At 37.8% G+C, this 25355-nt stretch overlaps 5 protein-coding genes and 1 pseudogene across 6 annotated transcripts; 2 read left to right on the top strand and 4 right to left on the bottom strand.

Moving 5' to 3' along the window:
• Window positions 1–115: 115 nt before the first annotated feature.
• LOC18024320 (peptidyl-prolyl cis-trans isomerase CYP38, chloroplastic) lies at window positions 116–2610 on the bottom strand. Its single transcript, XM_006408447.2, has 7 exons — window positions 2270–2610; window positions 1708–2001; window positions 1400–1599; window positions 1024–1259; window positions 806–948; window positions 630–701; window positions 116–518 (listed from the first exon to the last, which is right to left on the bottom strand). Exons 1-7 carry the CDS (start codon window positions 2393–2395, stop codon window positions 291–293), a joined length of 1299 nt encoding a protein of 432 aa, XP_006408510.1. The 5' UTR covers window positions 2396–2610; the 3' UTR covers window positions 116–290.
• Window positions 2611–7669: 5059 nt separating this feature from the next.
• On the top strand, window positions 7670–9502 carry LOC18024319 (homeobox-leucine zipper protein HAT5). Its single transcript, XM_006408445.2, has 4 exons — window positions 7670–8207; window positions 8320–8453; window positions 8546–8785; window positions 9135–9502. Exons 1-4 carry the CDS (start codon window positions 8123–8125, stop codon window positions 9498–9500), a joined length of 825 nt encoding a protein of 274 aa, XP_006408508.2. The 5' UTR covers window positions 7670–8122; the 3' UTR covers window positions 9501–9502.
• A 359-nt stretch (window positions 9503–9861) lies between these two features.
• Window positions 9862–10574, bottom strand: LOC112088965 (annotated as a pseudogene).
• A 139-nt stretch (window positions 10575–10713) lies between these two features.
• Window positions 10714–20169, bottom strand: LOC18024318 (methyl-CpG-binding domain-containing protein 9). The gene is made up of 10 exons (XM_006408444.2): window positions 19655–20169; window positions 18547–19237; window positions 17362–18465; window positions 16577–17257; window positions 15817–16119; window positions 15271–15606; window positions 14760–14858; window positions 13977–14411; window positions 11542–13590; window positions 10714–11459 (listed from the first exon to the last, which is right to left on the bottom strand). Exons 1-10 carry the CDS (start codon window positions 20167–20169, stop codon window positions 11151–11153), a joined length of 6522 nt encoding a protein of 2173 aa, XP_006408507.1. The 3' UTR covers window positions 10714–11150.
• Window positions 20170–21741: 1572 nt separating this feature from the next.
• Window positions 21742–24187, top strand: LOC18024317. Of its 2 annotated transcripts, XM_006408443.2 has the most exons (7): window positions 21742–21893; window positions 22313–22332; window positions 22463–22752; window positions 22890–22996; window positions 23105–23237; window positions 23319–23513; window positions 23622–24187. In XM_006408443.2, exons 3-7 carry the CDS (start codon window positions 22480–22482, stop codon window positions 23907–23909), a joined length of 996 nt encoding a protein of 331 aa, XP_006408506.1. In that variant the 5' UTR covers window positions 21742–21893; window positions 22313–22332; window positions 22463–22479; the 3' UTR covers window positions 23910–24187. The 2 variants fall into 2 exon arrangements, with proteins under 2 accessions (XP_006408506.1, XP_006408505.1); XM_006408442.2 differs by lacking the exon at window positions 22313–22332 and having other exon boundaries at window positions 21744–21893.
• Window positions 24036–25240, bottom strand: LOC18024316 (photosynthetic NDH subunit of lumenal location 3, chloroplastic). The gene is made up of 3 exons (XM_006408441.2): window positions 24910–25240; window positions 24428–24714; window positions 24036–24319 (listed from the first exon to the last, which is right to left on the bottom strand). The coding sequence occupies exons 1-3, from the start codon at window positions 25184–25186 to the stop codon at window positions 24221–24223; spliced, it is 663 nt and encodes a 220-aa protein (XP_006408504.1). The 5' UTR covers window positions 25187–25240; the 3' UTR covers window positions 24036–24220.
• Between the last annotated feature and the right edge of the window lie 115 nt (window positions 25241–25355).

Genomic DNA, 25355 nt, shown 5'->3' with positions numbered 1-25355 from the left:
TAAATAGTACTCACAAACCCTAATTAATTGTTTGCTTTTTTTTTTTTTTTTCTTTTTCTTGTGGGGTCATTAAATATGTATGTCTTACTTTCTAAAGGGGATATTAAACGATGTCAACGCGTATCGAACAAAATGTATATAGATTTTACAGAGTCCACAATAATAACTTACAATTTTTGCATAATACATTCATACCGACACATGCACCTCTTAAAAATTTGTCTCACAAAACAGAGTATTGTAATGTATGTTGAAGCCGACAAAAGGGAAAAAAGAAGATAAAGGTGGAGTTATCCGGCGATTTTGTAACTCGGGTTAGCGAGGTTGTCTAAACCGGAGACGACTTGAATGGATTCAATAACATCGCCCACTTTAAGATCAGCCAGATAATCTTCGTTTTGGGTAACGTACCCGAAGACAGCGTAACGACCGTCCAAAATGTTGGAATTGCTTGGCGTGAGCTCACTCTCTTTCAGCAGCCAAAACACCTGGCTTGATCCTGAGTCATTCTCAAACTCCTGATTGCATTTACAAGTTCATGTTTATATGAGTGACAAATGACCATAAAATAAATATATGTATGTATATATTCAAACTTCAAAAGGAAGGAAGGAAGAAGAAGAACTCACTTCTCTTGCCATTGCCATTGTCCCAAATGCGTTGAAAGGAAGCATAACCTGAGCCTTGTAAAGACCCAGTTCCTGTAGTTTTCACCAAAAGGACGTTATTACATATCACAAAACCATAACAAAAAATATCAGACGAAACTGACAAAGGAGAGCTACTGAGAGGTAGGTCCGTTTACTTCAAGAGTTGAGCCGTAGAAAGGCGTCTTCTTTCCAGTGACCATAATCTCAAGAGGAACCGTCCGCATTTTCTCTGTGCTTGGATCTATAAATCCTTCCGCAGGACCCTCTGGATCTCCCGTTTGTACCACAAATCCATCAGCTGAAACCAAAAGCACACATTTTTAATCCATATTCTTAAACATCAAGATTGGGGTTTTTATCTAAACAGTCTTACATCTCTGGATCTCCATGCCATCATAGAAATGCCGCTCAACCAAGTCCACAAAGTTACCGGCAGTGACAGGGGCGTTATAACCATCAAGAACAATGCGGAACACACATTCCTCGAGGTTGGGGTTGTCCTTGATCTTGACCTTCATGTCCACAGTGGCTCTTCCCTTGAGAAGAGGCATGTTCCGGTACTCTTCAGGCACTTCATAAGGGAAGCCATCAACCATATCCTCTTCTATTCTGCAGATAAACCGAATGCCCCACACGAAGATCTCAGCTGCAGTCATCAATCACAAAAAGCGGTCTAAATGAGCAATCTCACTTCTACACACATATTTTCCTCATTCATACCCCTTTTTTCTTTTTACGTTTGAACTCACCCGCCAACATATTCCAGAATTTCTTTCTGCTTTGGAGCAACCGCGTCTCTTTTCCGATCCTCCACAATCTGTAGCATATCTTGCATTCCAGCTTCCAACTTTTCAATCATTTCATTACCATGATCCTTCTTCGGTTCAGCAAAACCTGCCACGATCATACTTTTCCCTTGCTGCAACGATCTATTTGCCTGCCTCACATTCTACAATAGGTAAACAAAAGCCCCTTTTAATTCCTCAATAAATAAAAAAAAAACAGAGCGCAATTCCACTGATCACTAATCTTGATGTTACCAACAACAAGTCTTTACCCGTTCAACAGAATCGAGAGCCTTAACGCCAGCAATCTTGAGGCTATCAGTGATATCCTCAAGAGGCTTCTGTACTTCCCTGATGGCCTTATTGTCAATAGGCAATGCATATCTTAGCAAAGCTCCTGGGTCTTTAATGGGAGGACCAGAGATCAACACTGACACATCTGAAATCGCTGGATTTGCTGCTGCATACGCATTGGGAGGCAAACTTATCGACGGTACTGCAGCCATTAAACCGACCGATAAAGCTAATGAAATCGCACATTCTTTCAATGACGAAAATGTCCCTCTCTGCATCCAAAATCAAGAGGAATTCATGTAAGTTTTAAGACCAAAAAAAATCTCACATTGTGATGATGAGGGGTTGATTTCGATCTCCTTATCCATTAAATTAATGCTTTTAAAGTTTGACTCTTTCGTTTTAAAAACCGAACTTATTCCAACTGTCATATCTAACTTTTTCAAATGAGCATTGGAGAGCGCATTAGAGTGTAGGGGTTACTTCCTTTTATACGACGGACGAGGAAGAAACAGAGAAGGGGAATCAGAAACACCGAACCTGCTTAGTTTCGTGACAACGAACTTCGAGGGGCTTTTTGGAGCAATAAGAATCGATTCTCCTTCGGGGAAATCTCGAGGAATTGACGAAATTAAATGTGGGGAGAGAGGCAAACGATGCCGCCATTGGAGATCAACAGTTAGATTGGCAAGGGTTTGAAGAGACGTGATTTTCAATGACAGCCCAGATGAATTGACATTGGAATGGGAAGTTTTTTGTTCTGTCCGAAAAGAACATGCGAAAGAAGATATGCCTGTGTCTGCGTCAGATTTTTTGAATTAGAGAAGGAGATGAAGAAGAGGATAAGGGGTTTACGACTCTACTTGCTCTCTATCTCTCTCTCTCTCTGGATAAGATTACAATTTTCTTCCACGTTATTTTTATTTTATCTTTTTATTTTATTATATTAAGATAGGCCGTTTATTGGGCTTTCTTCGTCTGCTCTAATTAACTATATTGGCCTATACATTTGCATATTCATAGTAAGCACAACCTTTATGTGATTTTGGTTTGCATTTTTCTGAACATATACATTTTAAGTTTGTAACCTACATCTATAACTCGAAAGAAGATGATAACTACATGAAACATATTCCTTTTTTTTTTCTTTCGTAAAGAAAAATATAAATCTTTATTCTTTATTTTGGAATGTTGGAACTTGGAAACTGATGCAGCGTAGACTCTATTTCCTTTTGTATTTTGGCTTTGGTTTTTCTTTTCATTCTTCTTTTCCTTTTCTTTACTTATGTCGGTTTTACTTTAATTATTAGAATCCTAAACCTAACTGATTAAAGATTTTATTAGCACTATAAATAGGTTGATCTCTTGGCTTGTAAGGATACAACTCATATTACTCTTATTCAAAGAAGATTTGCTTTCTTAAACCCTTGTTATCGGCTAGAACAACAGGTTCTCAACAATCTCAACTCGCGTGATTCGTTTGGGTATTCGAAGACTAAACAATCGACCCTATCGCTTTGCTTTCATATGTTACATCAGCTGTAACATACTTATAACTTACTAGTGGTCCAAATATATATAGTTTCTCAATATTTTCAATAATTACACCAGAATGACTTTCGCAGATAACAATATATACTGTATATGATTAATATAAGTAAGTAAGTAAGACATGTTTCAAGACTTAATAGTTTATATCTAATTTCTCTAGATATAAGTAATATATACTACAATTTATACTTTTGGTATATCTTTTAGCCAAAAAGGGTATTCTCATAGATGAGAACCCTATTATATATAAGTAGTGTAGAGACATTTTCTGAAATATATTTTGTATGTCTTGGTCTTATTTGTTTACAATCCTTTAAAAATAAGCTAAGATCCTTTATGAAAGGTTTAAGAACCATTTTTGAACATTTTTTAAGCATTATTAGAAGAAAAAATGATAATATAAACTATGGTATATTACAAAACTAACAAATTATACTAACTATGAATCAATGGAGATAAATCAAGAACAGAGAATCTAGGTCAAAAGGAACAGAGGAAGACGAAGAAGTAAAAGGTTTTTTTTTATTTGATTTCTTATATAACCTTACACCGTTACACGAGTCTTTACATCATAAATCAGCTCGATTATAGCATCATTATAGATAAGTAATACATGGTCACTTGGTCAGTGGGTTGTATTACTGACTATAAAAAAGTAATAAATGGTCTGGTAAAAAAAGTTACGTATCGAACGTACATACACGTATAATGTACTCTTTACTATATTACAGATGTATAATGTATATGTATATTTTTTATATTCTCTTTCTCTCTCTCTCGATATATGTGTGTGTGTTTAAAAAATATATGTTTTAAAATATATATATGTTTAAAATTATAGAGATAGATATGTGTATACGTGTGTGGCTTGAGATGAAATTTTTTTAATATCACTATTTGCATACAGTGAGAATTGAAAACCCATACCATTATGAATGGACCTTCTCAAACGAAAAGATTGAATATTCTTATTTTATAAATTTAATATTATATCCTTTCTCTTTCTGAGAATGACATCTTGGCCCTGAACAAAAAAAGAAGCAGAAGCTAATATGAATATCATGACAGATAGTAACGATTCTGATAAAAGTTTTTAATTTAAAGCTTTAACTTTATTTGTTATTAAAGGTTTTTAAAATAGAATAAGGAGAAGAAAAAAAGATAGTGGAGAAAACTATTAAACTATGAATGGTGCTCACACCTTTATAGACTGATCATCTTTTTACAGAACCACACACATGGCGACACTAATCCACTACCTATACTTATACCCTAAAGTCATTGTTACTCTCAGGTGTTCTGCTTCTCTTTCTTTTTTTTTCCTTTCTAAAGTCCATTTTTTCTAAATCCAAATTATTTACACGTCATTTTACAGTGAAACGAAAAGATAAATCGTTCCCATTTTATCATCGGAAGTTTGCGAAGGAACAATGAAAAAAATAGATCATTCATAAATCACAGAGGAACCACCACTACAAAAATAGATATACAGACTAAATTAAAACAGCAAATTATCTACAATTACAGTCCAACCCAATCATAATAAAACTATTTATTTTCTTACGCATCTTGTAACGTTTTTTCTTCAAGAGCGATAATCCATGGCAATATGTCGAAACTCGAAACTGATGTTTTTTCTTCTGAAGTATTCTTGTTTTATATTTCCACAAATTTCCATGAACTATTTATGCCCCAATCACCTTTTTCAGCAAAGCAACAAATAGAGATAAAGAAAAAAAGTCCCCTATTTTTGGAAAAAATAAAAGGAAAAATTCAGAAGACACTATCCAATAAAAAAGATGCCACCATTTTCATGGCCTCTTAACTTAGTTGTGAAGAAACAAAATAACAAAAGGAAAATCGATTCTTATTTGTGTTGCTATTTTGTAAGATGAATAAGATGTAACAAATAATACAATAATGTTTCTCATTAGCGCACAAGCTAATTAAGATCAAAAAGCTTATTAGCGATTTTTATATCAAGTATACATTCCATTATATGATAATTGTACCTTTCAAGGATTCTTTTTATAACAAAACATTCGAGATCATATAATATAAGGAGTCAACTTACTAGTTACAACAGGTACATTGCTTCGCATTATCTATTGATCATATACCCTTTATATACAATATATATAATCTATATGCTTTTACACATACACAGGATGATATTGATACCAACAAATTAAACACTGAAAAATGAATTAATATGTAGACAATCTCACACACATATATATATATATATGTCTGCACTATTTTCTAAGTAAACATACAACACAACCCACAACATACTAAACTACTATACCAGAACGATTAGCGTGAAAGAAAAGACGTTATAAATGGCATACAGTAAATTCCTTCTTCTTGTTTTGATTTTCTTGTGATAGTATTATCTTTTGGGGAGAGATGAAAACCCCCACTCCTTCGTTGGATGGCAAATTCCTTTATCTTTCAAATTTCTTTAATAATATATATACATACATATATATATATATATATTTTTAGCTGAGGATTTTTTCTTTAGCCAAAAAAAACCTCTTTTATTCTTGTTTCGGTGCTGAAAGATATTCCTTTATTGGAAAGGTCCGTAGATATCCAACTGGCTAACACATGGAACGAGACTATATCGTAATTAAGCATGTTTTCCACATCTATATATCTAATTCTACAAACAGAATTCTTATAAATATAAATATACCGCAAAGGCTTTAACTATAACAAGAGAAAGTAAATCACAGTTTTAAAGTTTATCATGGAACTCAATCACTCATGTTAAATTAACAGAACTATAAACTCGAAATGCTTTGTTCTTCATCAACTATATTCATACATATCAAGAAAAAAGCATACCCATATATATGTATGCAAGCATATATTAAAAAAGTCATATAAGCACGCATAAATATGCATATATATATATATAGATAAAGAGTATTTGCATTTGAGTAGCCGAAGAGTCAAGAAGAAATGAAAACGAACGAGGAATATTAAATTCATGTGTATATGTCAAACTAAAATTTCAGACGATAAAAAAGAAAAACCATTATTCATTGAAAACAAGATCCGGGAATAGTCAAAAATAAATAACTGAGGGAGGGAGAATCTTTTTTAATGTAAGAAATTATCGAAAACAAAAGACAAGGCAAAGCTACGTAGGGACTTGTGTAAGTAAGTTAATAGCTAATGTATATACTCCATTTTTAGCTTAAATTAATGCGTCCATAATAAGCAGTTCTATGCACCTGGCCCGTTTCTTTTCCTCACCATAAGGTGACATGAAATCGATATGTTAACCAAAATACTGGTATGTTTTTTTTTAAGGCATTTTGAACCGTAACTTGACCAGTATACCCAAATACCATGCAATTGCATAACCTTAAATGTGATATAAATATGCAAAAGTAATATCTTCATCAATATATGTAATTTTTATTGTGTGCAAGACTGCAAGGTGCATTAAGATAAGAAACAAATAAAAGATAGGAATGACGTGAATTTGATTTTACTAAATTTTATAATGATGTGATGATACTGTGACAAGGCTGTGGAAAAAAAAAGATTAGTCACAGAGAAATGAGGACCGTTAGATGTATTCGGATCAAGCGCAGATCCGACAGTCACCCGACCATCGAGCATGCACCCTATTTAACACACTCTGGCCGAACCACCACAGCTGAATAAAACTCTTAATTTTTAATAAAATAATAAAAAGGCATATTCAGATCCAACGGTTGAGATCTGTTATCGAGTCCACTCGCTTATGAAAGTGGACCCCATCGAGCCCAGAAAAGTCCACTTCAGCTTGTAAAATCAAATAACTTCCGAACTACCCGAATTGCCCCTTTTTGGTCCGCAGTGATTTTGAATTATGCATTCAATAGAAGAGCAGAGAGAGAGAGAGAGATAAAATGTTTCTAAAATTTCTTTTTGCTATTGAATTTACTAGGATATAGTTGAATTTTGTTCTACACCAACAGTATAAAAATACGGTTGAGATCTGTGAAAACAAAAAAACAGTATAAAAATACTTGAGTCCATAGTCATATCTCAAAACATGTCATTTTCTCTAATTAAAACTAGTATTGTTATTTTTGATATCGCTGATAGAAGTTTGTAGTCTTCTATAGCTCTTCTCATTCGTATTGGTTATTTTTTGTCACTATCCAAATATAAAAAAATCGATTAGATTGCACAAAGTGTTAGATGTAGGAAACAAAACATAAAGGTCTAGTAGCTAGAGAAGAAATTCACCACGAAACCTACCGTTTGGATGTTAAACAAAAAGAAACTACCGTTGAGTTTAAAAGGAGGGTATTAGAGTCATTTGATAAGGACGGCTTCCTAGTATAAAAGACGGTGAGTCTTGAAGCTAATGAGTTTAGCTGATACGTTGACAGAGCAAAGGCAAGGCCAAACTTAAGGACTTTTTCTCTAACTAAGTAACAAGTAATCGGGAAAGCAATCCAAGATTATGATCTGAATCTCTCTGGTTTTTACCAAAAACTAAACTTTTTGGTCGAAAAATCGGAAAGGGTTTCCTTGGAATATTGTTCAGTGATCCCTCTGGTTCCGGAGGGGTATTGCAGTTCATGATGGGATTTTGCATCTGCCCGTTGGAGTCTCCGGCGAGATTACTATGGAGTACAAGCTTCTTCCGTCATAAGATTATGATCTTTTAATCCTCTTTTTGTTTTTTTTAACTTCCTCTCGTTCTTCTTACTTTCAACCCGATCCTCTCTCTCTCTCTCTCTCTCGCTCTGTTTCATCTTTCTTTTCTTTGCTTTCGAAATCTGTGATTTGAAGAAGTTTGTTTTTTGTTTTTCCCTGGGATAATCATCGATGGAATCCAATTCGTTTTTCTTCGATCCATCTCCCTCCCATGGCAACATGTTCTTCCTTGGGAATCTCAATCCCGTCGTCCAAGGTAGTTTTTTTCTCACTCAATTTGACTTTGGTTTTTAGGTGAATTTTACGATTCATTTGATTGATATGATCCTTTTTTTTTTTTTTTTTTTTTTCTCATTCGGATATGGAAGGAGCAAAATCGGTGTTGAACATGGATGAAACATCAAAGCGAAGGCCTTTCTTTAGCTCGCCGGAGGATCTCTATGAGGAGGAGTATTACGACGACCAGATGCCCGAGAAAAAGCGTCGCCTCACTACCGAACAGGTTTTGTGTTCCCTGATCTGTGTCTGTAAACACACACTATTTTAATTGAAGAAAAAATAAATAAAGATTGTATATGATGATGATGTGTTCAGGTGCATCTGCTGGAGAAAAGCTTCGAGAAGGAGAACAAGCTAGAGCCAGAGCGCAAGACTCAGCTTGCCAAGAAGCTTGGTCTACAGCCAAGGCAAGTGGCCGTCTGGTTTCAAAACCGCCGAGCTCGTTGGAAAACCAAACAGCTCGAGAGAGACTTCGATCTTCTCAAGTCCACTTACGACCAACTCCTCTCTAACTACGACTCCATCGTCAAGGAGAACGATCTGCTCAGATCCCAGGTATTATTCTTTTCATCATTATATTCAAACTCTTATTACATTTGACCCCGAGTCATATTAAGCTCAGATTAATACGAATGATTAGTGATCTACATCATCTTTGCCTTATTGGTCCAATTAAAGGATAAAGCAAGCATCAAGTGAAATAAAGAATATGCTTCTCCTTTTTTACTTTTTCAAGACAATCAGAAAGAGAATTTCTCTACATACATACATCTATGTTAACTTAGAAAAAAAAGAAACAAAACTGGGAATCAAATCGATCAGAGAATTTAATTTTGATATCCTTTTATGGGAGGTTGCTTGTGTTGACCGTTGTGATTAAAAAAAGTTAGAATCTTTCCTGCAGATGGCTTCCCTCGCCGAGAAGCTCCAAGCCAAAGAAGAGGCAGCCATTGAGCCACCGGGTCAAGTACCCGAACCAAACCAACTCGATCCGCTAAACATTAACCGGTTCGAACCAGCAATCAAAACAGAGGACCGGTTAAGTTCAGGGAGTGTTGGGAGTGCTGTACTAGACGAGGACGCACCTCAGCTACTAGACAGCTGTGACTCTTACTTCCCAATCATCGTACCCATCCACTCGGAAGATGATAACAACTACAACAATCCCGGTACTGCTAATGACCGGAGCTGTTTCGCCGACGTCTTTGTGCCCACCACTTCGCCGTCGCATGACCACGGCGAATCACTCGGATTCTGGGGCTGGCCTTGAAAACAAAAAAAAACTAGAGCAAGTCCATACATTTATGTATCTGTGTGTGTTTATCTGAGTACAGTTCATGTCGTTTCCATGTTCACGTAACCCCCGCATAATTGTGGAATAATCCCGCGGTATTTGATCAGTTATATATATATATATTTTATGAAAATCACGAGTCAATCTATTTTCTAATTTTTTTTTAAGTTAGGAAATAAAAATATTTATTTATATCGCTCCATAAATTCACCGGCGTTTGAACCTACCAATAATACTAAAGTAAATGTACTAGATAACCCAAGTGTGTTCATAATTTGTAAGATAGAAAAAAACACTGTTTCGATACTGTATAATTTTTAATATGGCAATGTTACCCCTACATCCTATTATCTTTAGTCATCCTTTCATCACTGTTAATTTCATCGAATTTCATCTCAATTTCTTCGCGTTTCAGCGGATTTTTTTCTCCATCTGAACCAACGAATTTTGGTAATTTTCGATAAAGTTTCACACGTGAACCACACCTTTGGGGGAAAACCTAACGGAAGGTAAATCATCGACGGCCTCAAACAGCTGCTGGACCATCCCGATCGATCCATAGATCGAATCCGCCGAGTTTTTGAAATCGGTCCACGAGGACCTTGACTTGCTCGTTGGCACATATGGAGAATAGATTTGGTGGCTTCTGAACGGGCTCCCATAGCCGCTCAAGCTCGGCCACCGCCGCCTTGAGCTCGGCTCATTTCCGCATCTCGTAAATCTAGCGTTCATGGGATATATGGGATAGACGCGCCTTGAAGAGCTGTTTCTGATTTTTCGCCTGCTGCATCTTCTTCCACTACCACTTTGATACATCGCCGGGAAACGTCTTCGGACCGCCGCCCACACAGATAACCGTCGAAAATTGATGAAGAAGGTTTGTTTGTTTCCTCTTATAATTTTATTGTTAGAATGCTAACATTACATCTAGAGTGTTATATGTATTTGTAGCGCACTAACTTCAAAAATAACATCTATAACAATCTAGATAATTCATTATTGTTATCAATCTAACATATTTTTTACTAACATCGTAGCTCTAACTAACATCGTAGTTCTAGCTAAGTATCAATGTATTAAAAAACATAACATATTAGCGAATACAAATATTATGTTAGAAGTGATCAATAAATTGTTAGCGGATAAAAATAGTATATTCGAAATGATAATATACGAAGAAGAAGAAAGATTGAAGCCCCTCATAATTATCCATTTATATAAAGAAGAGAGAGAGAGAGAAAGCTTTATAAAGAATCGAAGTTTTGGTTCTAAAATCAGTTAATGTCTAAGAAGCGACTTTAATACTAATTAATTCCACATTAGTTAGTCTTCTACATATATTTATGTGTACACATACTCTCTCGGCGGCTCATCCACCTGTTAAAACGCCGTCAACCGCCGTTCCATTCCAAGAAAGATGTAAATCGGACTTGTCATGATGAACCCACCAAACCAGATCTCAACATCCGGGACCTGGTCCCAGATTGAAACATTGCTTATATCTACACATACACATACATTGGCTCCACTTTGATTTTAAAAATCCACCATTTCCGGTTCATGTTTTCCCGGGCTGGGTTGCTGAGCTCTTTTTTTTGTTCTTTTCCCGGTGGTTCAAGTGAATTTTTATGATCCCTCAGGTTCTTTCCTCTTCTTACCAGATCTTCTGTTTGATCTGCTGCTTCTTTCTTGTGGATCTGAAACAGGTTGTGACCTCTGGTCTGGTAAGCTGATCGTCTTTGTTTCATCCTTAGGATCTGATTGATTTATGGGTTTTTCGTACAAAATAGCTGCATCGAGGGAGAAGAGACGGACCGATAACGCAGAGAGAGTCGAGATTTTAGCAGCCGCTGAAAGAGAAGACCAGTACCACCATTCGTTTTTCAAGTACTCTGTCTTTATCATGTCTTCCACCACAATTGCTGCCTGAACCAACTGGGATAAATATCGAAGGCACAGACATTAGAAATTCGAGCTTATGCTTCATCAGATAGAAAGGAGAAAAGAATAATTGTACCTCGAAAATGCTTTGTGCTGATTTAACAAATGCACGCCAAGCTCGCCTACGGTCTGGATGTGATTTCGATGGTCTCAAAGCTTCTTCAGGTAGTGCCACATCCATATCAAGCATATTGGTTTTAAGGAACCTGAAAACCGACAACGCTTTGCCGGTAATACGTTTCAACGAAGACTGTGGAACTACACAGCAGCCTTCTAAACCACGACCTGAAGATTTCTTATTCTTTTGATCTGATAAACCAAAACTCAGTCCGCTCGGTTTATTCAGTGGGCCGCCAAGATCATTTGTGACAATTCTATTGAATGACATATTAGATTCAGAATTTAAGCCTTCATCATTGGCTTCAGAACCAGTAAAAATCACCTGATCCACTGAATCACCACCATCTAGCTTATTGCAAGTGGCAGATATGAGCATTGAGTCGTTAAGAAATGTTGACGACGGAAGAAATGTTGGAGTTCCATTTGAACCGATCAGACCGATTTCTTTAACCAAATCTCTGTTAGAATCCCTTGTCACAAACTTGGAACAGATCTCCTCGAAATGGTATGGGGAAATAGATTCTTCTTCCTGATATCTTATCAACCCAGAATCAAGTTCAGACACATTGGACATCTCAGCTACATCTTTCCCGGCGTTATATACATTAAGATAATCAGATTTCAGACCATCTTTTGCTTTAGAAGAATCAGAGATTTCCTTGCCTTCTTCACTTGCTAATGAATAAGGAATACACTTACTCTCGGTGTGCTCCTCAAATTCATCATCACTTGCAAATGTTTTGTGGCAAATGAGGCAGTGAATCATAGATGGCAAAATGGGTTCCAAGCATTCGCATCTACACAGTTTCTCTCGCTCTGCAACCTTTGTCTTCTTTCCCCGTTTTTTTAAGGTTTCGGTCTCTAGTTTGATGCATGGCCCATATCTCTTCTCCATTGACATGGCAGCCTTGGTCACAAGACTCCCAGCAGATATTGGGCAGGAGGAATTCTGAGCTTGTTTCATTCCCCTTTGAAGATCCCCAAATCGTAACCTTTTCCAGCACAAAATAGACTCTCTCAGCTCTCTTTCTTTCGGGTCATCATCATGAAGCCATTGGACAAGCTCGCTGATTTCCGCTTCAGTTTCATAATACGTCCAGGGTGAAACCAATAGTCTTCCATGGTCAACGGCATGAAGAAATGGGGAGAGGACTTTTGAACCTGTCAAATTAACTTGTACAGATTTCTGCAAAGATATGCTCCCATCAACCAATATACGAGGATGTTCTTCTGGGAAGCAGCAACCCCAATATAAACGACCACTAGCATCACTTCCCAGAAAGTCTCTTCGTATAGATTGCCTTAGAAGCTGTGATTCTATGCTTCTGATTGATTGCTGCAGATTCTGTATTTCATTACTAGTGGCATTCAACTCTTGTTGACTAGCCTGCAATTCTTGGGAAGCCATAGAAGATGCATCATGAGCTGTCTGCGATTCCACTGCATTGGATTTTAGAGTGTGTATTTCATGGTTCCCTCCAACTGATTTGTGCAACGTGTCCGAGCTATCTTTTTCACAAGACAAATTATCCGTTCCATGAGGAGAAGCATCTGCTATTGGCAACTCGGGCCTCCCAGGGGATGTAACATTTTCTGGGGTGGAAATCTTTCTCTCACCGGAAATGACATGTAACTCTTCGGTTTGAGCATCAGTCATAAGCGGAGTTGTCCTCTGATTCTTGTTAAGAAATGCAGCAGAGGAAGTGTCATCATCATGAGTAACCCTGTCTCCAACACCCTCCTGTTGTTGTTGATTACATCTAATTTGCTCTGCAAAGCTACTTGAATTTTGTGGTTCGCCCAGTTCCTTCAGAATACTAGGTTCAACCTTTGCGAGTTTAGCCGTCAGAAATTCTTGCCGCATTTTCGTGTTTTTCCATTCTGAGGAAAGTGAGCGCAACTTCTGCTGCATTTCAATTATTGCTTCGGCACACTGCTCGAGGTGTTGATGAACAAGGGATGAGCTAAGCAGTTCATCGCATAGAAGCTTAAGCAGCAGGATTCTCTGCATCAGAACATAAAAAACGTAACCATATTACCAACAGCAGCAGCACCGTATGCTTATTTTAATTTTAAGACAGAGAGCTGTGGCATTTGTCACGATTCCAAATTTTGGCTACAAAAATAGTTTTTTTCGCATTACTCATTATTCATTTGACTCAATTTAACCGGAATTCTATAGTATGGAAAAATATATATCTAACGACTTCTTCCTTCGGAAAGGTACCTAAGTCAATCCACAGCATGCGTCAAATATAATCATGGTCGCAACACAAACTAAAGATCACAACACGAAAATATAATCGTGGTCGTCATCTACAAAATAGGATTGAAAAGTTGGTACATTTCGAATGAATGAGAAAAAATTCGGAGAAAAGGTTCAAGACTGACCTCCTCAGTACTGAACTCCCAGTAGTCTTTTTCTTCCATCACATCTGCCAGGTGTGCAGTCGTTTCCATAGAAGCTCGGGTAAGTTCCCCCTGATACTTTCTACCTTTCCGCCGTCTGACTAGTTTGTAAGATTCCAAAGCGTCTTGAGCTATGCGCTTGGCAATGACACATGATGGACAATACCAATTTCCATCAGGTATTCTAATAAGAGGTGGATTCAAACAGTATGTGTGATACTCAGCATCGCATGTATCACACAAGAGAACACTGTCATCATCTTTGTCAACGCCACATACTTTACATACCCCCTCATCCCACGGAGCCTTAGGAAGCTTATTTATTGAAACTACTATGTCCTTAATTTCCTTCTTCACCTCTGTACTTAGGCATTCCAATTTTCTGTAGTCCATAAGTTTCTGAACAAGTGGTAGAACCTAAACCAGCAAACAAATAAACGATTGAAACTTGAGAAAATAATTTCACCCAATACTCCAACTACTTTCATAGTAAAAAGGAGAACATACATAAAACTTCTGAATACTGAAAGGCAAACAAAACTACAATTATACATGCACACAAAAGGAAAAACCCTTCTAAAGCATCTAATGATCTCAAAGGCTTCACATAAAATAAGTGTTAACAAATTTATTTGATATTTGACAGAAATGCCAAAATTTAAAAAAGTGTCTCGACCATTTGACATCAAGATGCTACTAAAGTAATGAACATATCTTGTTGTGCAGAGCATAGCAGAAAAAACCAAAGGAGAAGAAACGACAAACCTCAGCTTCGTATAATGACTTAAATTTTTCAGACAATGTTCCGAGCAGTTCTACACAATCGGGCTGATCAGCATACATAGCACGTATACAACTCCACAGCTGCAAATTAGAAAGTTAAAATTAGCGCGTCATCCGTGAAAAAATATCAAGTTGCATTCATCAAAAACAGTCCAGGAGTATACCATCACAATGAAATTTTAAAAATAAGTCAAGCATACACTGTCAGGCTCAATTGCTTCGACTTCTAATCATAGCTAAAACGTTATCCAACAACTGAGGCAGCTAAAATTCTGAAATTCGAACCAGATTTTGCTGAGATATAAAGAGAAGGCAAAAACATTGCAAATCTAAACCTGGCAATTGCAATAGTTTTACATTCATTCATCGAAACGATTAGTGTGAAACTATAGCACTTTTACTATAAGCACTTAGAAACTAATATTCATATCGTACAATAAGCATTAAGGCATCCATGGTACAGAAAAATCAGTTATAAGAGGGAGAATCCCACCTCAAGAACATCCTCAAGAAAAGCTTCAGTTGATCCATCATACGCACCAGCAGCCAACCTCAAATCAATCGTTCTGAAGTCTAAGGGACGCGAAACCATTGCAGGTGATCCCAGGAGTCCGTCATCATCATTGTCACTGGAGTTCAGCAACTTTCGGCCCAGCAAAGTGCAAAATACTTTATCCTCATCTGCAGCTGCAACATCACGCAACACAGCACGACATTTCTTCATAATGACATCAGATACACCAATAGACGTCTTCTTTTTGGTTCCTTTAACAGACCTCTGCACCAAATCTCCACCTCGAACATCCGCTAGCAATGAGAGGACAGCTTTCTGTATTTAGTAAGAGCAAAAAAACTTGTCTTAGGATAAAGATGAGCCTAAAATAATAGCATGCAGTATCAGACTGAGAATACATCATCACCGCAAGAACAAGAGCCAGAAAAACTGAAGTGAATTTGAGAAAACAAGAAATACTTAGTTTATGCAATTCAGTATTGCAAGTACTTCAGGAGGGAAGAGAATTGGTATGAAAGATTGAACCTTTGTCGGTCCTGAAGCATTGCCTTTATATACTTCTTTACTGATGGAATGCTCCAATATCTTCTTTGCCCACTCTGGTGGATTTCTCTCTAAAGCATCATAGACACACTTTCTGATTCTAGTTCCAACATTTGTTGGAAGCTTTCTCACAGGTTCCAGAACCTGTGTCCACTCCGGAATATCACCATTGCAAGTGTTTATCTCAGTGGCATCAAGGCCATCGGAATCATCATCTTCCACAGAAAGAACACCATTTTCTCTGGTCAAAGACCCAAATATTTTTTTAGTAGCCTCTGCAAGTAACTGAAGATAAAGAGTTAATATTTACACGTGAATCCAACAACCATTCTCTTTCTGTGAGAGTGGTTTAGGAACTTAAGTATAGTAACACTTTAATCTATACAAATCAAAGATTTCTTGCCCCAAAGATATCACTCATTTGAGAAACAAAGTAAATCGATTTTTCCACTGTATAGTAAAAGAGTAAATATTTAAGAGTAACAAAATATAAATGTAAATGTAGAAGAATAGAGAAGCTCGACATCTCTAGAGTGACCTACGAACGGAACATAGCTTCAAAATGAGAAATATCAACCTGATTAATTTGGTGGAAGGAAAATGATAGAAAATTGGAAGGACAAGAAAGACAGCACATAAGTAACGCTTCCAAAAGTGAAACTAAACTTGTGACCCATCATCTAGTAAGACAAGAAAGATATGGAACCCAAAACAAAAAAGAAGAAAAATAACAAAAACATACCATTGAATCGGCTTCCATCCCAGCCACACCTGTAAGTGAACCGCAAAGCAAACCACCATCACCTTGTAAACAACGAAATACCTTACCACTTTCACGGGCAGCAATCTCTGTTGATTCAAGGTTCCCATCCATTGATAAAAGAGACAAGATGTACCTACGGGCCAATTCAGGCCAAGTGAACTCGTTAACAGGAAGCATATGCAGCTTATTTCTTTTAGCAGAAAGTGTACTGTCATCCTTTTTCCGTCCTCGTCTGGATCTCGATTCTCCAGAATCAAAGTTTGGATCAACAAATGCAGCTACCTTGGATTGCAGCTCACATATTAGCACTTGCAGAAGCGAAATGTGAGTCGTTGTTAAAAGTGCACCCAAGCACGGCCCACGAGAGGAATATGAGTTGTTAAGCTCAGTAGACTCCCCTGATTTTGTCCCTTTTAGTACAGAAGCAGAGGTATTTTCCGAAGAAAAAGGTTGGCGAGGTTCATCGAACAAAGAAAATTTTTTAGTAGTTGTACAATCCTTATCGCTAATGTTCATCTCACTTCTGTTAACTTCTTTCCCAGATTTATCAAGAAACCAAACATCGAACACTGGATTGATAAGCTCCTGTTCAAGCTTCTCAGGTGAGAAAGCCTCTTCCAAACCCAATATTTCACGGAAACGCCAGAACACTTCAGATATCTAATTAGGCACGCAAAAAAAAATGACTATCACATGTGTAGTAGGACTTATTGAATAGAGGGATACGTTGTAGATTACCATATAAGGAAAACACAAGTCCGTACCTGAAGGAAGTCACCAACAAGCCCAGGAGGAAGCCTCAAACACATAGGCCTCCCGGGAGGAGGGTGTGGATTGCTGACACCATGACCACCAATTAGTTTATGCCTCTTGGCTTTCCGAGAAATCTCACCGAATACTTCTTCCTTGACATTTTCCCCACCTTTTGGTTTGACAACTAGCGCTCCTTCTGCTACAGTTACAGAAGAAGAACTTCTAATCTTCAGAGGTCTATAATTGGAACATGATTCGGCACCAGGCATACGTTCAATAATTTCCTGTACAAAATCTACATCTAGTCCAAATCTGCTTTGATCCAGCCACCTTGACAAAGCATCAACTAGAGGTTCAATCTTGCTTTTATCTTTTTCACCACATGTAGCAATGTGAGGAGCCAAAGAACAGCAAAATCTTGACAAAGATAAAATTACATTGTCTTCCTCATTTATCATATCCCGGTTAATTTCCCTTGTTTCTCTGTCAACATGCTTGCAAAGTAAGATCATGGAGCCCTTCTGCTTCAGGACATTGGAACATCCATCAACAAGCTTTTGAGACACCTTTTTCCATGCAACAGACAATGACTCTTCTTCCACAACAATATCGCCAACTTCAACCCCATGCTTCTGATTATAGGATAAAGTATTATCAAAGTCTACTTGAGAAGAACCAACTTCAGAGCGCAGACAATTGAGTGTATTGGAGATATTTTTCTCTCGTAAACAAGACAATATATCATCTCCAAGAGGTGGGGAGGGATCTGAAAGAAGAATCTCAACAGTGTCATCATCATTCTCTAGAGTACTGTCTCTACGATCACCTCGTTTGTCAAGGTTCTGTTCCACCATTTCATCGATTTTTGGGCAGGAGAAGACAGTTGATCCAATTGGAATAAATGATTTCGAGCATGGTGACCTTGTAACCTTGAAAACAGGCCCAGAACTGCCATCCAATACTTCACACGTAAATAGCGACCCCGTGATCTTATCATGCCAGCAGGACTTATAACCTATTGGATATATCATGTTGACATTGTGGTAACACTGTCTTATGTCAATTCGTCCAAAGGACAGAACAAAGAAATCTTCAAACTGCATTGGAAGTCCGTTCTGAAAATAAAATACACAAAATGAGGAATAAAAAGTTTTTTTAAAAAAATTAACCAGGAGAGATTTAAAGATTACACTCACATTAGCTTCCTCACAACCGCATTCATTTTTTCCAGAGCTAAGGGATTCACCAGCCTGAAAAAGAGTATCAGATTTGATGGCAAAAGGGGACATCATCGGACCATTGAATGGAAAACCCCTGAGCTGAGCACTCACTGAACTACCCTTTTGCTCAGTGAAACCATTGTTTGGCCATCTTGATGTCTTTCTTCTCTTGGGCATATGCTGCAATCTTTCTTGAAGAAGAGAACTCTCATTCCTGATTTCAGCATCCATACAGTTGTACTTACCATTCATTGCCAAGCCCAGATAACAAGCAACATCTTGTATGGAACTAAATGTCTTTCCATTCGGAGCACAATACACAGCACATAGATGATAGCCATTCAAAGGTTGTTTAAATTCGACTCGCCAACCATCTTCTAATACTCCATGCCTTTCCGATATGAAATGCCTGAGATTTTGCAGCAACAGCTCACTTGGATCTAAGGATGGAAATCTAACGGGCGAATTACTGTTGCTCAGGCTGAACGGGAAGCCAAAACCTAGGGTATGTGAATCCAATCCATCCACACTCATTTTAGTATTACGAGCCATTATCCCTGACGCTTCGGGACTAGCATGTCCTCTACCAGGATTCAAAAAGCTTGAATGCGTCATTGCATAGTCAAAAGAGTTTCCCATGCAAGAACTGCTGGCCAGCATATGCTTTCTGGAGAAGAAGAAACAAGGAAGCACATGACCCATCAGTGCTTAAAAATTCTGCTATGTATTTTCTACGACATAACCATTCTCAAGAATATAGAAAGCCAGGCAAAGTCCTATCAAACGAAGTCTAAACAACTAAATGAAAGGGGAAAACAAAAAACGAATGCTCCCACAAGGTAGAGTCTTAAAATTTATCAAAAGATATCATATGCATAGAAAGCCTCGTCATGCATAGATAATTCTCGTAATAGTCAAAATCAAAGTCTACTTAAAGAACTCTCATGAACGAAAGCTAGTATACCCATAATCCGTCTGGCTTTCCATAAAGAAAGCTTACCCAAGTCTTGCTTCTCGAACTCAACCAAAATTCAATATCCTATAAACCCTAACGCATCGTCGAAACAGAACCACGGGTACGTACCTCGAATCTGACGTCTCCTCGCCTCCGTATCCCTCCACATCACTCGGCGGCGAGGCGTTCATATCCAGGATGAGCTTAGACTTAACCCCCAACGGCCACAGTTTGCTCCTCTCCCCACCGGTAGCACAGTCGCTGCACATCCAATCGGCGGAAGGAGCCGGCTCCACTCCGTCGTTAACACAGCATAGATGAAACCCTCGCTCACAAGCGTCGCAGACTACTACGAGTTCAATCGACTCTGGCCTTCCACACGCGCCGCACGCGGCATCCCGATCCGGCCCAGGAACCTCCGCAGGCGCTCCAGGCGCTGGGTCCGGATTATCGTGAATTGACCTAACTACTTCAACAGGTTCATACTCTCCGTCGTCATCCTGAGCACCAGTGCAACCACCGCCGAGAGTAGCGCCGGTAGGGATTTCGTTGAGATCGATGCCGAGAAAGGAGCGATTATCTTCCTTGAGACCGACGCTCCTTGTCTCTCCGAGTTGCTCGTTCGTAGAATCAGTGAGTTCCATTATTCGATTAGGTTATTGGAATCGAGCATTGCTTACATTGAAGACGAAGAAGAAGAAGAAGAAAAATATAGCGAGAAAGTGAGAAGAGGTTTTCTTATTAATTTTCTCTCCACTTTTCCCGAAGTTCTGTTTGGAGAGAGAAAGAAAAAAAAAACGTGAATTATCCTCGCTTTTTATTTTGTGTGCGTTTTTAAAATTCTTTTTGTTTTCTTATTACCAATTCTTTTCTTGAAGATGCTACTCAAATATTGTATAGTTCGGTGATTGTAACCTAAACTTTTAAGCACAAAATGAGAAAAAAACATATGGTAAAAAATATCAAATGATGTGAAGCAAATTTTTTGTTATTCTAGTCTAATTACGTCATTACATGAAAGCAAAGCATGAATAGTCATTACTGAAAGTGATTTATTACTTTACATTGTTGCTATTGTTGGGAATATATATCACATGAGGAGAACTATACATATTGTATGAATGTATGTTACTGTGTCAGAAGAAAGGTAATAAAGTAAAACCATTGGCATCACGAGGAAAGTAACTCGAGGAAGGTCTAATCAACACGTTAATTGATTACTAATTAGTCTTTATTTTTGTTTTAGTTTTCATACTAAAGCAGTCTTCTTCTTCTTCTATTACTCTTTTCTACAAACTTAACGCAGTCTTGAAGTTCATATTATTCTTCATCGTTAAAGAAATTATATACAACGGATATTTACATGAGCTAAGCACTTAAATGACTAAATGTAAAACATAATCAAGATTGTGTCGGTTTGATGTTGATGAGTAACTAGAAATTGACTAATCAGCCTAATTAACCGATTCGATTGTGATAGAAGTTAAATCGCACACAAAATCAAAGCAGGAAATGAAAGACGGTCAACTACATCTACCGGTCCAAATTAAACACAAGTCAACCTGGGAACGTGGGTTCGCTTATCAATGTTATTTTCTTGTAAACTATAACAACAATAATGTATGTTTAGTAACAACAACAGAAAGAAACTATATATCAATGTACATGCATAGAAACTACAGTATTCGGCGAGAACACTATAATATTGTGATTTTATTATTTTTGATGAAGCCATTACTGTACCTTGTTATTCTTTTCCAATTTGTTGTTGATCAATAAAAAAAATAGTACATAACTGGAAATCGTAGCTGACAGCTTGTAACATTTCCTTATCTTATTATTTCCATTTTTTCCCTCATCATGTGCATGTTTGTATAAGAGGGTTTTTTTTTGTGGGCAAAAGTTTGTATAAGAAGAGGGTTGATACTTGATATGTGCGATTTGTTTCCCCTTTCGTTTTGTGACTAACCAAAAAAACTTTATACAGGCATCCATTATTTTTAGAAATGAGTAAATCTATTTGTTCACCGATATACAAATGCTAAATAAAAGGCCGTCGAAAAAATAAAATGATTAGAGAAATGAGAAAATTTGAAAATTCCATATTTTGAGTAATTACATGAACCAACACTAGTGTGTATCAGAGAAACGCCAAAAAGAAATATAATGCCGTCCGAGCCGTAAAACGACGTCGTGCTTAAACCTCTAATACGAGTACGACTTGCGAACGGTTGTCCGGTTATTCTCTGTGTGGCGCATATAGTGGAATTATGTAGAGAGAGTGTGCTCTAAGGTAGGATAGGCGAGTCAACTAATCTTCACTCTTAATCTTCTGGTCATTTACTCACCAACACCGCTTGATTCGCCGGTACTATTTCTATCTCCAGCTTTTCGTTTTTCTTCTTTCGGGATTTCGATCAGAATTTAACGGCGACTGATTCACCGGTGTTGGATTTGGAATTGCAATGACTATTTGTTTGGGGGATTATGGAATGCTTTCTAGAGTGAGTTATTGAGTGAGATCGAGGTTTTCGTATCTTTTTTTTTTTTTTTTTTTTTAAAGAAAAAAAATTGAATTCGTAATTGCTTGAAATTTGATTTTGAATTGTAGATCTCTGCTCTTGTATGTTCTTGCTGTTGAATTTGGCATAGTATTATGATGTTTATTTTAGAAGTAAAAAATTTAAACCAATTTAAATATGGAAAATGTTTTTCTATTTGTTGGTATTTCGTGAAGTGATAGCATTATTGATCCACTGTAATTGTGGTGAGGTTTGGCTACTGCAGAGGAATATCTGAGAGCAGGAGTAGGAGCTCGAAAATTCATCCCTCATCTGTTCTTATCAGATTATGCGTTTCTTTATAGTTACACCTGTAACTGATATAGCACAAGTGCTGTTCTTGCTTCTAATGGTGAATTCTCTATTTGCTTCTCAGGCAGATAACTCTATCGTATGGCCGCTAAGGCTTTACAAGGTTTGAAGAATCTTCCAGTATCTGAGAGGAAAATTGACTGTAAACCAGGCTTAACAAAGCCTTTTCTGTCCAAGATGAATGGAATTGCCGAAGATAGGCCACCACAAAACCCTCTCTCCTTGGATCAAAACCATCCAAACGGCGCTGATGACATGGAGAAACCCGAGGCAGAGAGAGGAGTTATCATAGAAATTGAGTATATCGAATCCCAAGACTTGAACCATGTAACCGATGTTGACGCAGTTCTCAAGGTGTTAAACTATGCCTTTACTGTAAATTCTCATTTGCAATTCTGCGATGCAATTTTATTCTTCTGTTTGGAGTTTTGGAACTACTCTGGAAATTAACTTGTTTTCATGACGATTAACCTTGTTTTAATATTTTTTAGTCACTTCTGACTGGGCTAGACTCTAAGGATTGGGTTTCGGTCTGTGATGCTCTTAATAGTGTTCGTCGTCTTTCAATATTCCACAAGGAAGAAACGCTACACATGGTGTAAGTCCTTTTCTCTGTTACTCTGAGATGTTATTATCACTCCTAGTAGATTGGCTTACACTTTTGGACAGAATGAATTTTCTAGTCTCACGAAGTCAGTTTTCACAGGGAGAAAGTGATCCCGCTCGTCGTGAAGTCATTGAAGAACCCAAGAAGTGCTGTAAGTAAAACCGCATGTATGACATCCGCAGACATCTTCAGCTCATATAATGACCAGATAATCGATCAATTGGATCCCCTGGTAATCCTCTCTTGAATCCATTCTATTACCTGCGTGTTTCTTATAGTAATAGCAATTTTCAAATTCCGTTTTTTTTTCCAGCTTACTCAACTCCTCCTTAAATCTTCCCAAGACAAGCGGTTTGTTTGTGAGGCAGCCGAAAAAGCATTGGTGGCGATGACCACACATGTTTCTCCTACCTTGCTGTTGCCAAAGCTTCAACCTTGTCTGAAGAATAGGAATCCCAGGATCCGTGCAAAAGCATCCATGTGCTTCTCCCGAAGTGTTCCCCGGCTGGTAATAAACAATTCACTTAACCCATTTTCTTCTTCTGTATATGATAAATCATTTGAATCCATTCTCTGTCATCAACATCGCCCTTCTTTGGCTATATATTATCATCAGGGCATTGAAGGCATTAGAGAATACGGAATTGAGAAACTGGTCCAAGCAGCCGCATCTCAGCTTAGTGACCAACTCCCAGAGTCCCGAGAGGCTGCACGGACCGTCTTACTGGAACTTCAGTCAGTCTACACAAAATCTGAACCAGTCGAATCCGAGGAGGAGCATCCAGAGGCAGCCACTTGGGAAAATTTCTGCCAGTCGAATCTCTCACCTCTTAGTGCACAGGCCGTGCTCCGTGTCACCAATGTTGCTAGTGCTGCTCGAGAAGGTCCTGTTACGGGATCATGACGCAAGTAGCCAGTCAAAAAGATTTTCGACGCTCTATGGGTTTCTTTCTGTCTTTCTTTTGTGCGTGTGTATATGTCGAGATGGTGAGATAATCTGAGCCGTTAGATTTATGCAAAAAATTAGTCGGTTTAGTTGATTTTTACATCAAAATCCAATTCTTCGTTTTAAACTTGAATCATAATTAGGTCTATATTACAATGTCTTTTTTACTAGATCTGTATTTGTTTTGTTGGCTTATACAATATTACATACATTTAATGACAATAGAGCTGACAACCATGATATGATCTCCAATAAAAACCAAAGCGGGTTCACGCCATTCTGGTCATAACCTCTTGAAGAAGAAACTTGGTATCTTTATAACACGATTCTGTCTCAGCTAAGTTCTTTGTCTTAGCTGCATCTTCAAGCTGTATCAAACACACACACAAAAAAAAAAAGGATTAAAGGGTATGTTCAAACAAGAGATAATACTCTGTTCCGTTTGAATACGGGTGAAAAACGAAACAAAGTGTTACCTTTTCAAAGTTATCGAACAACCTGTTGGCTAAATCAGTGAGAGGTTGCTTGTCTTCAGAGGCAGCAACAGAGATGAGGTTGTCGAAATCGTAGAACAAAAAGGTGGATTTAAGCCTCAAGTACTTCTTAACGTAGTTTAAAGTATCTGGTTCGATCAAATCCTCCATTGCTAACAGATCAAAAGCATTCTTTTTAACTCTATACATTCTTCCTTTTGTCCCGATATCTGCTACATACACTCCTTTCTTCAAGAACGACCTCGTCCCCGTCTGCTCGTTTGTTATATCTGTACACCCAAACGGAGCAGGAAACTGAATGAGTAGTTTCCGGTATTGTACTCTACCAAACCGAATTCTCATCTCGATTCCTAACTTTTGGAAACTACTTGCAGACTAATTAAAAACCAATCACGAACCCACACAAACGTATAGCATTTCTCTGCAGTTAAGGAATCAAGAGTTTGATATAGAATGTTGCTTACTGTTGTAGATAGGAGGAATTGGAAGAGGACCATCGATCCAAAACCCATTGTCTTGTGCCAAAGAAGTATTATTTATGCCGAAAGTTCCAGTTAGTCCTATAGAGACAGCAAATCCCAATGTCATCCGTCTTGTGAGCTGTACCGAATCCGGTTCTTGAAATTCTCCGGTTTTCCTGCAAACAAACCCGCTGGATTTTCCGGTTTTCCGACTCTGAGGTAGTCTCGGTATCGACGGTAAAATGTTGGTGAGACTGTTTAGGTCTATGAAGTGAGCCATTGTAGTTACAGAGGAGAGAGCTTCTTCTGTTCTTGGAGTTGTTTTCGGTTTTTATCCGTTAATAAAAGAGAGCGGCTATCACAAAGATTTTATCTGAACGAAGGGGTGTTCCCGTAATTGAACGTTTTAAGTACATGCCGTTCTAGGATCTATGAAGTAGACTTCGTGC

Source organism: Eutrema salsugineum, unplaced genomic scaffold (assembly GCF_000478725.1).
Source record: "Eutrema salsugineum unplaced genomic scaffold, Eutsalg1_0 scaffold_13, whole genome shotgun sequence".
NCBI classification, from domain to species: Eukaryota; Viridiplantae; Streptophyta; class Magnoliopsida; order Brassicales; family Brassicaceae; genus Eutrema; species Eutrema salsugineum.
The sequence above is the reverse complement of the archived record's forward strand: the minus strand, read 5'-3'. Positions and strand labels throughout refer to the sequence as shown.